Below are 13,361 nucleotides of genomic sequence, written 5' to 3'. Positions count from 1 at the left end.
TTGCTGTCTCATATACAGGGTTATTGTTACCATCTTTCTAAATTCCATATATATGCGTTAGTATACTGTATTGGTGTTTTTCTTTCTGGCTTACTTCACTCTGTATAATAGGCTCCAGTTTCATCCACCTCATTAGAACTGATTCAAATGTATTCTTTTTAATGGCTGAGTAATACTCCATTGTGTATATGTACCACTGCTTTCTTATCCATTCATCTGCTGATGGACATCTAGGTTGCTTCCATGTCCTGGCTATTATAAACAGTGCTGCGATGAACATTGGGGTACACATGTCTCTTTCAATTCTGGTTTCCTCAGTGTGTATGCCCAGCAGTGGGATTGCTGGATCATAAGGCAGTTCTATTTCTAATTTTTAAAGGAATCTCCACACTGTTCTCCATAGTGGCTGTACTAGTTTGCATTCCCACCAACAGTGTAAGAGGGTTCCCTTTTCTCCACACCCTCTCCAGCATTTATTGCTTGTAGACTTTTGGATCGCAGCCATTCTGACTGGCGTGAAATGGTATCTCATAGTGGTTTTGATTGGCATTTCTCTGATAATGAGTGATGTTGAGCATCTTTTCATGTGTTTGTTAGCCATCTGTATGTCTTCTTTGGAGAAATGTCTATTTAGTTCTTTGGCCCATCTTTTGATTGGGTCATTTATTTTTCTGGAATTGAGCTGTAGGAATTGCTTGTATATTTTTGAGATGTGGAGAATGAAATGGCAACCCACTTCAGTGTTCTTGCCTGAAGAATCCCAGGGACAGGGGAGCCTAGTGGGCTGCCGTCTATGGGGTCACACAGAGTCGGACATGACTGAAGGGACTTAGCAGCAGCAGCAGCCAGATATATGCCCAGGAGTAGGATTGCTGGATCATACAGCAATTCTATTTTTAGTTTGCTTTTTTTTGTTTAAGGTACATCTTTATCGTTTTCCATCATGTGTGTGGTCAGTCACTCAGTCATTTCCGACTCTTTGCGACCCCATGAACTGAAGCCTGCCAGGCTCTTCTGTCCATGGAATTTTCCAGGCAAGAATACTGGAATGGGTTGCCATTTTCTTCTCCAGTTTTCCATAATGGCTGTACCAGTTTAGTCCCACTAACAGTGCAGTATAGCGTTATAGTGTTAGTCGCCTAGTCATGTCTGACTCTTTGCGACCCCATGGACTCTAGCCCACTATGCTTCTCTGTTCATGGAATTCTCTAGGCAAGAATACTAGTGGATTGCCATTCCCTTCTCCAGAGGATCTTCCTGATTCAGGGATAGAGCCCAAGTTTCCTACACTGCAAGCAAATGCTTTACTTTCTGAGCTACAGGGAAGCCCTGTAACAATATAGCCCTTTTCTCCACACCCTCTCTAGTATTTGTTAGTGTTAGACTCTTTTAATATGACTATTCTGACTGGTGTGAGCTGGTACCTGGATGTAGTTTTGATTTTCATTTCTCTAATAGTTAGCAACATTGAACATCTTTTCATGTGCCATATCTATATGTTTATTTTGCCTTTTCGTACTGTTCATGGGGTTCTCAAGGTAAGAATACTGAAGTGGTTTGCCATTCCCACTAGTCTATCTAGTCAAAGCTATGACTTTTATTTAAAACTAATCAGAGAGAGCAATGATTTTTGGAAACATTAACTCTGCTTGGTTACATCTTCTTATCTGAAAATGGGGTAACACACTACATATGTCATATGTCAAAGTTAAGGCAGTAAGTATATGAAAAGCTATTATGAATTGTGAGTGCAAATTATTATTAAATAAAATTAAGCTGACCAGTAAAATGAGATGAACACTACCACTTCCTGCTGAGCCTTAAAAATATGCATTTTCAAATAATATTGAAAATAATGTTAAACCTAAATAAAAAAATAAATTAAAAAATATATAGACTTCCTTTATAAGAAAAAAAGAAGAATTTAGCCATGTTTAAGCATTATGGCTGTCTGGGGAGGCCTTACAAATAGCTGTGAAAAGAAGAGAAGCGAAAAGCAAAGGAGAAAAGGAGAAAAGAAAAGGAAAACATCTGAATGCAGGGTTCCAAAGAATAGCAAGAAGAGATAAGAAAGCCTTCTTCAGTGATCAATGTAAAGATATAGAGGAAAACAACAGAATGGGAAAGACTAGGGATCTCTTCAAGAAAATCAGAGATACCAAGGAAATATTTCATGCAAAGATGGGCTCAATAAAGGATAGAAATGGTATGGACCTAACAGAAGCAGAAGAAATTAAGAAGAGATGGCAAGAATACACAGTAGAACAGTACAAAAAAGATCTTCATGACCCAGATAATCACGATGCTGTGATCACTGACCTAGAGCCAGACATACTGGAATGTGAAGTCAAGTGGGCCTTAGAAAGCATCACTACGAACAAAGCTAGTGGAGGTGATGGAATTCCAGTTGAGCTATTTCAAATCCTGAAAAATGATGCTGTGAAAGTGCTGCACTCAATATGCCAGCAAATTTGGAAGACTCAGCAGTGGCTACAGGACTGGAAAAGGTCAGTTTTCATTCCAATCCCAAAGAAAGGCAATGCCAAAGAATACTCAAACTACCGCACAATTGCACTCATCTCACACGCTAGTAAAGTAATGCTCAAAATTCTCCAAGCCAGGCTTCAGCAATACGTGAACCGTGAACTTCCTGATGTTCAAGCTGGTTTTAGAAAAGGCAGAGGAACAGGAGATCAAATTTCCAACATCCGCTGGATCATAGAAAAAGCAAGAGAATTCCAGAAAAACATCAATTTCTGCTTTATCAACTATGCCAAAGCCTTTGACTGTGTGGATCACAATAAACTGTGGAAAATTCTGAAAGAGATGGGAATACCAGACCACCTGATCTGCCTCTTGAGAAATTTGTATACAGGTCAGGAAGCAACAGTTAGAACTGGACATGGAACAACAGACTGGTTCCAAATAGGAAAAGGAGTTCGTCAAGGCTGTATATTGTCACCCTGTTTATTTAACTTAAATGCAGAGTACATCATGAGAAATGCTAGACTGGAAGAAACACAAGTTGGAATCAAGATTGCCGGGAGAAATATCAATAAACTCAGATATGCAGATGACACCACCCTTATGGCAGAAAGTGAAGAGGAACTCAAAAGCCTCTTGATGAAAGTGAAAATGAAGAGTGAAAAAGTTGGCTTAAAGCTCAACATTCAGAAAACGAAGATCATTGCCTCCGGTCCCACCACTTCATGGGAAATAGATGGAGAAACAGTGGAAACAGTGTCAGACTTTATTTTTCTGGGCTCCAAAATCACTACAGATGGTGACTGCAGCCATGAAATTAAAAGACGCTTACTCCTTGGAAGGAAAGTTATGACCAACCTAGATAGCATATTCAAAAGCAGAAACATTACTTTGCCAACAAAGGTCCGTCTGGTCAAGGGTATGGTTTTTACTGTGGTCATGTATGGATCTGAGAGTTGGACTGTGAAGAAGGTGGAGCGCTGAAGAATTGATGCTTTTGAACTGTGGTGTTGGAGAAGACTCTTGAGAGTTCCTTGGACTGCAAGGAGATCCAACCAGTCCATTCTGAAGGAGATCAGCCCTGGGATTTCTTTGGAAGGAATGATGCTAAAGCTGAAACTCCAGTACTTTGGCCACCTCATGCGAAGAGTTGACTCATTGGAAAAACTCTGATGCTGGGAGGGACTGTGGGCAGGAGGAGAAGGGGATGACAGAGGATGAGATGGCTGGATGGCATCACTGACTCGATGGATGTGAGTCTGAGTGAACTCCGGGGGTTGGTGATGGACAGGGAGGCCTGGCGTGCTGCGATTCATGGGGCCGCAAAGAGTTGGACACGACTGAGCGATTGATCTGATCTGAAGCATTTTTATTGTAAAGTTTCATCATTATTTCCTCTGGCTATAGTACCAGGCAGTCATCCACTGTTCAGCAAATCAAAGGCTATAGGCTTATGTTTATCATTCATATAATTCACACTTACTTATTTAAAAGAGAATGACTTGTATCCTGAGTCTTGTATGAAGCTGTATGGGAAGTCATAATTTTTGAAAATATCAATGAAGAAAATGCCAACTTTCTTAAAAGTACTCTCTTCTAGAAAAGACTTCCTGAAGCTACTTTTTTCTGTACAGAATCATCACAACCCCTGAAACTAGCATGATTTCTTGATGTTTCTGACAAGATTAAGATGCAGTTAGCTCAACTTCATTAATTCTCCATAATGCAAAGTGTTGCTTATATTTCAGCAGAGGAATCACAATAAACTAATAAAAAGTGTATAGTCAATTGGTGATAACCAATTTATAAAAATTGTCAATGCATGACTGAAAATCCTATGTATTTCTTAGATTTATTTCCAATTATGCTTCTTTTTAGATAAGCAAGTTTATAATATAAAATTGTGATGATATATTTGGGGGAGAAAGTCAGTATTCTGAGGGAATTCCAGTGGGAACCAATTGTCTGTCTCAGGATAATTTTAAATTGTTGCTTTATGAGAATACATTAGGTTATTTTAGTTGCAGGCAATCTAAGCCAAACTAGGAAAATGAAAGAAATAAAAGTGATGTGAAATTTTTTGAAAAATCACTGGGACATCTTATCCAGTCTCCAGAAAGGCAGGAACCAGGGTCTTTTCTCTGGGGTACGGCCACCAGGAGGACTTACCTTCCAAAACTCTTGGCTATCACTTTTCTCTACTCCATCTTTCAGTTTAGAGAAGAGGAATTATATTTGATCCAGGTATACCTGGGCCTTACTGAATCAGTATGTTCAGAGGTCAGGATCAAAAATATAGCCAAGGCTCTGAGGTAGTCATTGTCCAGGCAGCCATCCAGACAGTGGTGACACTCAAAAGAAAAAGCTTCAGGTGGCTTACATAGATTGGTATCTATGTCATAAATCTAATTTTCCCATTCCTATCAAACACTGTATGTCTAGTACTGATACTTCAAAAAGAGTTTACCATATATTCTAATAGACTGTTTTAGATAACTTCAAATTTGTAGATAGAATTTAATAAACAGAGCAATTGTACATGATACTTGCATCATTTATTTTGCATACTACACATGTTCACAAAACAAAGTAAAAGGCTTAGAATAGATACATATATTACATGTTTTCATTTAAAAGCATTATATGTGATTTGCCATAATAGTTAATAATTAAAATTCTACAAATTTACAATAATAAACATCTATTTTCACTTATTTGTATTATAGGCTGAATTTATCTGAATAAAGAGTAGACTGATCATTTCACGAGGAAACTTGCTGGGAATACTTGCAAAATTGATCCAGCCATTCTGTTTCTTAAAACAACAGTAATTCGATTTTCCAAAATTCCTTCCACTTTTATATCTTAGTATATTTGAGGAATACAATCCAAATTATCTGATTATAAGTCTAACTCTTCAATTACTACAATGCAGTAGCTTTGTTTTTCTGTCCACAATGGGTTTCCTAAATATGTATTTCATATTTTTCTATATTTGTCTGAACCTTGGAAATTTTTCTGGGTAAGCACAAAAATCTACCCAATACTTTAAGTTCATTGTTATGGAATGACATGTGCTAAGGCTCTAACCCTCAGTATCACAGAATGTAAGTATATTTGGAAATAGGGCTTTTAAAGAAATGATTGAGTTAAAACAAGATAGGCCCTTATCCAATCGAATTGATATCTTTGTAAAAGAAGGAGATTAAGACACATAGAGAGATACTAGGGATGAACAGAGAAAAGGACAAGTGAGGACAGAGGAAGAAGACAGTCATCTTTAAGCCAAGCAGAGGGGTCCTGGAAGAAATCAAACCTTGCAGACGCCTTGGTCTCAGACTTCTAGCCTTCAGAACTGTAATTAATTAAATTTCTGTTGTATAAACCACCCAGTCTGTGGCACTTTTGTTATTTTAAAGTATTTAAAATGTCATATTTCTAGAATTTGCTAGCATGTCACTTTTGACATTTAAGTTTTAATACATTTCAAATATAGTTTATGGCATTTTATATTAATATTTATTACAACCAGCAAGTTATTTAACATCTCAAAATTTAAGTCTAGGTCTAGTCAAAACTTCTAAGATATTTCAAAACAAGATCAATACATTTATACAATATATGGCATGAGAAGTAATAGAAAAAGACAAAATCTAGCAAGTTAGACTCAAAAGTCATATTGTATGGAAATCTGTAAGCTTATGAAATAATTTTGTTGCTGCTAATCATGAATCACTATGCAGATCATGTTACCCAAGGTCAAAGCCATGAACAGCATGCTATTTGCTCAATAAAAATGTAAATGTTCTCTGCTCCTTGAAACTACAAGAGTTTGGTTGTACTATGTAACCAGTCATTTGAGCAATAGGCAAGGGAATGATGATGCTATTATTCAAGGGAACCAGTTGAAGTACTGATAGATAGTACAACATTAAGTACATAGCTAAGTTTTAGAGACATTCCTTTATTTTAGGACATTACACCTTTGGAATATGTGTATATGATCAAATATGAGGGATATGATCAAAGAAGATGTATCCAGATCTACAGCGATTCATATTCACAGAAGAGAAGCAATACTTTAAAATGAATCTAATTCAGTCCAACAGATTAGAAAAAAAAAAAAAAAAACTGGCATTGTGTTTAACAGTATGATTGGTTTTTATTTGCTTATTTGCTTGTTGTGTCTCAGCAATTCATGTTTCCTCCATATATAAGTACCAGGTCAGGAATTTTAGAAGGACTGAGAATCATAGTGCAGTTAGATCTGCTTAAGCTATCTGTTCATGAAACATTTGCAAGGTTTCAGGACTCTGGACAAGAAAGTAAATAGCCTCTCAGCTGGTTTTCTTGCTTATTTACTCATTAATTCAACAATTGGTAAGAGACTTCCCTGTGCCAAGAACTGTGAAAAGTTCTGCAGGACATACAGAACAGCTAAGATGTATTAATAGTTCCTACTCCTACATATTTCACATTTCTTGAAACATGTACATAGCTCGCACACTCTCTGTCAAACCATTATCTCACAGCAAATTTTATTTAGTTATTTATTTTTGATTCCTTCCTGATTTTACAGCTTTATTCTTGATCCCTCCAAAAAGAGACCAAAATGATTATGAAGATGACTCATACCTATAGAGTAATTACAAAGTTCCACATTCACATAACAAGAAAAGCCAAATGAAATATATTACAATTGTTTTACCTTTCAATTATTACTGTGTACAATACATCATAAGTAGGCATAGTGGTGCATTTAGGAGCTGATTTTACTCCCTCTGTAAAATTTTAGGAATGCACACATCCGATTGTAGGGATGCTTCCTTATCTTACAAATTAAAAGCAAGCATTTTCTACATAAAATTTTTATTTCTCACAGCAAACTTTAAAACATCAGTTTATACATGTCATGTTCATGCCGACAGCCACCACACCCTTAACCCATTACAACCTGACTCCACTCCTACCCTTTCAGGTTGCCACTTGTGAACCAGTTAGCTGTTGCGTTTCTCAATTCTGCATTGCATTGCACAATGCTCAATGTGTTTCCTTCTTAATGTTCTGCTTTGATATGTATTAACTGTACAGACTTCTTGTTCTATAACCACTCCTTAATTTTAATCTGTTTTACTCTTTAAGGTTTCCCCATGTCCATGTTCTTCCAGAGTTCTCTCTTGGTAATTTCTATGGCTTTCACCTTTCAGATCACACAGCCCTATTACAATTTATCTTCTAGCCATCTTACTTGATGAATATGTAAACTCATTATGTCCCAAACTGAACTGATCATGTTTCCTCCACTCGCTAACTATGTGCCTGTATAGCCAAATCTGTCCCTTCTCTAGAATGCTGTAATTCTGATAATAATTGAGTTACCATTCTCACTGTCACTAATGCTTTGTTCTTGAAGTTAGCTATGGTTCTAAATTCACCCAGCGTCACACAAAACCAGTTTAAAGACTTATTGAAGGTGAAAAAGTGAAAATGAAGATACTGAGTTGTGTCCGACTCTTTGCGACCCCATGGACTGTAGTCTACCAGACTCCTCCATGCATGGGATTTTCTAGGCAAGAATACTGGAGTGGGTTGCCATTTCCTTCTCCACAAAGACTTATTGGCTCTACTTTAATATCTTTTTCAGGTTGAGCTTCCCTCCATGCCTGCTCTTTCTACCTTCATTATCTCTTACTTCTTCTAAACATGGCTGCCTGGACTCCTGACCACCTTTTTTAGTCCCAGATTCTACCCACTGATACTCACTCTTCTACACATTAATCTTCCTACTTAGACTTTTTCCATGACTGAAAAAATCAAGCTTTACCTACTTCTATCATCTTTCACTCAGTAGATAATTTACCTCTATGCATTTGGAATGAATAGCTGTACTAATCTTTTTTTTTTTAAATCTCTGCACTTATTCTTTCAACAGACACAAATTTAACATTTTTTAGTCTCCATACCATGTGGAATCAATGCCTTCTCTCACTTATAAATCTGTGTGAAAAGTGAGTGTTGATCACTCAGTCGTGTGTGACCCATGGACTGTAGCCATCAGGGTCCTCTGTCCATGGGATTTTGCAGGCAAGAACACTGGAGTGGGTTGCCATTTCCTTCTCCAGGGGATCTACTTGACCTAGGGATCAAACCCAGGTCTCCTGCATTGCAGGCAGATTATTTACCATCTGAGCCTCCAGATAGCTGGTACTAACCTCCCATGTTCTAATACTGTTTTTTTTCTCTAGCTAAGACAGAATTTTTTCCTGGCTAGTTTCAATACTTAATAGTGAGTTTATTACTAGTTTATGCATTATCCTCAAGAAAAAAATGGGGCTTTCAGGCCCTCCAGTCAGTAATATGCAGAGTGCCTAGGTGTTATTCCTTGGAATTTATTTCTCTCATTTGCCCTCAGACTTAATCCTGGTTCCCTGGTGTCCTACTGTCTTTTCAGCACAAGTTTTTGAGTTAGCAACGTTATCTGTGATTATATCTTCACTTCCTAGGTGGCTTGGTAGGAAAGAATCTGCCTGCCAATGCAGGAGACACAGGAGATACAGGTTAGATCCCTGGGTCGGGAAGAACCCCTAGAGAAGGAAATGGAAACCCACTCCAGTATTCTTGCGTAGGAAATGCTATGGACAGAGGACCCTGGAAGGCTGTGTAGTCCATGTGGTCACAAAGAGCAAAGAGTTGGACACGACTGAGTGACTGAGTACACATACCTTCACTTAGGGTTTTTTTTTATGCAGATTCTACCTGAGGTGTTAAAGATGCTATCTAAGAATAGCCCTTCAGCCTATATGATTTGAATTTCTTGATTCAATTGTGAATAGAGAAGAAACTACATTAATGGTAACTAATACTATCATTTGCTCATAAAACTGTTTCTATTCCCCTCTACAGCTTCATCTAATATAGAACTTTCTTACTTATTCCTAAATTTGCTGAGGGTATTTAGCAAGTGCTTACCAGGAGCATGTGCATTTTTCTTAAATTTTGAGTCCTTTATGGCCTCTCTATTCTTGTCTATGCACTGCATATGAAATTACTTTAGGTAAATACTTACAGGTTTAAAATCTCTACAAACTTTATTTTTAGTAAGCGAAAGTCAATTTACTTACTCAAATGAAAGTTCTAAGGTGAGGTTAAATGAGGGAAACCATGAACATAATAGAATTAATTAGAGGTTCAGTTCAGTTCAGTCGCTCAGTTGTATCTGACTCTTTGCAACCCCATGAACTGCAGCATGCCAGGCCTCCCTATCCATCACCATCTGCTGGAGTTTACACAAACTCATGTCCATTGAGTCGACATCAACCATCTCATCCTCTGTCATCCCCTTGTCTTCCTGCCCTCAATCTTTCCCAGCATCAGGGTCTTTTCAAATGAGTCAGCTCTTCGCATCAGGTGGCCAAAGTACTGGACTTTCAGCTTCAACATCAGTCCTTCCAATGAACACCCAGGACTGATCTGCTTTAGAATGGACTGGTTGGATCTCCTCACAGTCCAAGGGACTCTCAAGAGTCTTCTCCAACACCACAGTTCAAAAGCATCAATTCTTTGGAGCTTTCTTTATAGTCCAACTCTCACATTCATACATACCACTGGAAAAACCATAGCCTTGACTAGACAGACCTTTGCTGGCAAAGGAATATCTCTGCTATTTAATATGCTGTCTAGGTTGGTCATTGGAGAAGGCAATGGCACCCCACTCCAGTACTCTTGCCTGGAAAACCCATGGATGGAGGAGCCTGGTAGGTTGCACTTTCCTTCCAAGGAGTAAGCGTCTTTTAATTTCATGGCTGTGATCACCATCTGCAGTGATTTTGGATCCCAGAAAAATAGTCTGACACTGTTTCCACTGTTTCCCCATCTATTTCCCATGAAGTGATGGGACTGGATGCCATGATCTTAGTTTTCTGAATGTTGAGCTTGAAGCCAACTTTTTCACTCTCCACATTCACTTTAATCAAGAAGCTCTAGTTCTTCTTCACTTTCTGCCATAAGGGTGGTGTCATCTGCATATCTGAGGTGATTGATATTTCTCCTGGCAATCTTGATTCTAGCTTCTGCTTCTTCCAGCCCAGCGTTTCTCATGATGTACTCTGCATATAAGTTAAATAAACAGGGTGACAATATACAGCCTTGATGTACTCCTTTTCCTATTTGGAACCAGTCTGTTGTTCCATGTCCAGTTCTAACTGATGCTTCCTCATGTGCATATAGGTTTCTCAAGAGGCAGGTCAGGTGGTCTGGTATGCCCATCTCTTTCAAAATTTTCCACAGTTTATTGTGATCCACACAGTCAAAGGCTTTGGTATAGTCAATAAAGCAGAAATTGATGTTTTCCTGGAATTCTCTTGCTTTTCTGATGATCCAGCGGATGTTGGCAATTTGATCTCTGGTTCCTCTGCCTTTTCTAAAGCCAGCTTGAACATCTGGAAGTTCACGGTTCATGTGTTGCTGAAGCCTGGCTTGGAGAAGTTTAAACATCACTTTACTAGCGTGTGAGATGAGTGCAATTGTGCAGTAGTTTGAGCATTCTTTGGCATTGCCTTTCTTTGGGATTGGAATGAAAACTGACCTTTTCCAGTCCTGTGGCCACTGCTGAGTCTTCCAAATTTGCTGGCATATTGAGTGCAGCACTTTCACAGCATCATCTTTCAGGATTTGAAATAGCTCAACTGGAATTCCATCACCTCCACTAGCTTTGTTCGTAGTGATGCTTTCTAAGGCCCACTTGACTTCACATTCCAGGATGTCTGGCTCTAGCTGAGTGATCACACCATCGTGATTATCTGGGTTGTGAAGATCTTTTTTGCACAGTTCTTTTGTGTATTCTTGCTACCTCTTCTTAATATCTTCTGCTTCTGTTAGGTCCCTACTATTTCTGTTCTTTATTGAGCCCATATTTGCATAAAATGTTCCCTTGGTATCTCTAATTTTCTTGAAGAGATCTGTAGTCTTTCCCATTCTATTGGTTTCCTCCATTTCTATGCATTAAGATAAAAGTTTACATTTTATGAAGCATTAGTGTCTAATATGTATCTGTTAACTCATATTAATTGGGCAATGATTCTATAATATGAAAGTGAAACAGGGAGATATGTGAGAGAATGAGTATTGTCAGAGATGCCATAATAAACATCTAAAGATGTATACAATGGAATCACATTATATATACAAGACACCAACGATATTTAAACTAGATGAGGGAGAGATGGGAAGAGAGGTAGGAAGAGAAAGTGAGGGGAGAAAAGGAGATTATATAAACATTGAAGGTGATTCTACTAGCTGATGAACTAAATGAATGTGCATTCTAGTTTGAACATGAAATAGAAGAGAGCCTGCTATTGTATCTGTGGGTCTTATTAGCTAAGATACCACATGTCTGTCATACATCTAGCCTTAGGAAATGTAATTTCACACCGAATGGGATTTCAGTGCTTGAAGATGTACATATTTCACCCCACATTAATCACTAAATATCAGCAAACAACTTTACCTGGAGCTCAAATGAATTAACAACAACCTGTTTCAGTGCTGGAGGAACCTGTATTGGACTCTTTTAGAAACAGCAAAGCAGAGTCCTATTTGACACATAAATGTTAATATATATAATAAGTTGACACCAGTGTAAGATGTCACTCCATGTAGACTATAAAAAAGGAGTCCTTTAGAATAAAGAACAGTGGAGTTAAAATCTTTGATGAAAATGAAACGGTAAATGTCAGGATTTACAAACACAATATTTTGAATCATAACAAAAATCATATGATAATTAGCTCATAGTGGCTTTATGTCAATTGATATTTAAAATTCCACAGTACCACTACAAATATACTTAATTAAGGACGTATGTCATCATGTGAAAGATGGAATTAATAGACTATAAAAACAAAATCTAAATTGGATTTTCATGGCTAAGTCTATCCAAAATGTAATTCTATTATAACCTCTGACTATTCAGTATTGCTATTTCTGAAATCAAGGAAAGAGATAAAGTCTAAAACTTTTAATTTTTTAAGGTGTAGTAGTGTAGTAGTGAAATAAATAATTAAAGTTTCATAGCATTAAAATTGATGCTATGGAACTAATAGTGAAAGTTGTGAGCTATCTCCTTTTTAATGAGACTTCTGACCTCCATATATGCTAGATTTCAAAATTTAATATCCATTAGAATTATTAATGAATAATATTGTTAATTTTAAACAGACTGTATACTAACATGAGTTGTATAAATTAGACTGTTCTTCATGAACCACATTTTAATAAACACTATTCTTTAAGTCTGATAACACAAAAGAAGAAAAGTGATCATTTACAACACCTGTATCTCAAAGCACAGAGAGTTAACTGGCTAGCTTCATTATTAATATTCAGACTTTGAACCTAAAAACTAATATGCCTATGTCAATACTTTAGTTGATTTGGATAGAGATTGTTTTTCAATAAGATCTTAAAATCTGAATATTAAAATCTCAACACATAGTAACTTTTTAGAGAAATTAAATTAAAATGAATGTATAGGGAGAATCCAAACATAAAAATTCAGATTCCAAGTAAAACAAAATACACAGAGGCTTCAGCATTCATTCACATGAATGGTACCTATGCTAGATTATATTACTGTTCTCCAAAATTCCCTGCATTATTTTGTGACAAGATTATATAATTTTGTCTTGATGAACTGTGGTCATTTAAAATTACTTTGTCCAAAAAATATAAGCCAAAATTCCTCTATTATTTCGTTATGGAAATCTTGGAACCTAGGTGTGCTTCCTGTCATATGACCAGAAATTCATTATAGAAGATATGAGTTCAGCCTGTTGTATGACCAGAAATTCAATATAGAAGATTTGTCTTCAGCCCAGGAC

At 37.2% G+C, this 13,361-nt stretch overlaps 1 protein-coding gene across 14 annotated transcripts in view; it reads right to left on the bottom strand.

Moving 5' to 3' along the window:
• Positions 1–13,361, bottom strand: part of EPHA6 (EPH receptor A6) — a 1,033,311-nt gene that overhangs the window by 633,025 nt on the left and 386,925 nt on the right. Inside the window, exon 4 of one of the 14 annotated variants that reach the window (XM_059887723.1) lies at positions 406–13,361. The exons of the other annotated variants lie outside the window; for them this stretch is intronic. Within the exon in view, the coding sequence (XP_059743706.1) occupies positions 13,330–13,361 (32 nt within the window). The 3' untranslated portion in view covers positions 406–13,329. Of the gene's footprint in view, positions 1–405 lie in introns of those variants that run through there. 14 annotated transcript variants of the gene reach the window in all.

Source organism: Bos taurus, chromosome 1 (assembly GCF_002263795.3).
Source record: "Bos taurus isolate L1 Dominette 01449 registration number 42190680 breed Hereford chromosome 1, ARS-UCD2.0, whole genome shotgun sequence".
Classification (NCBI taxonomy): Eukaryota; Metazoa; Chordata; class Mammalia; order Artiodactyla; family Bovidae; genus Bos; species Bos taurus.
The sequence above is the reverse complement of the archived record's forward strand: the minus strand, read 5'-3'. Positions and strand labels throughout refer to the sequence as shown.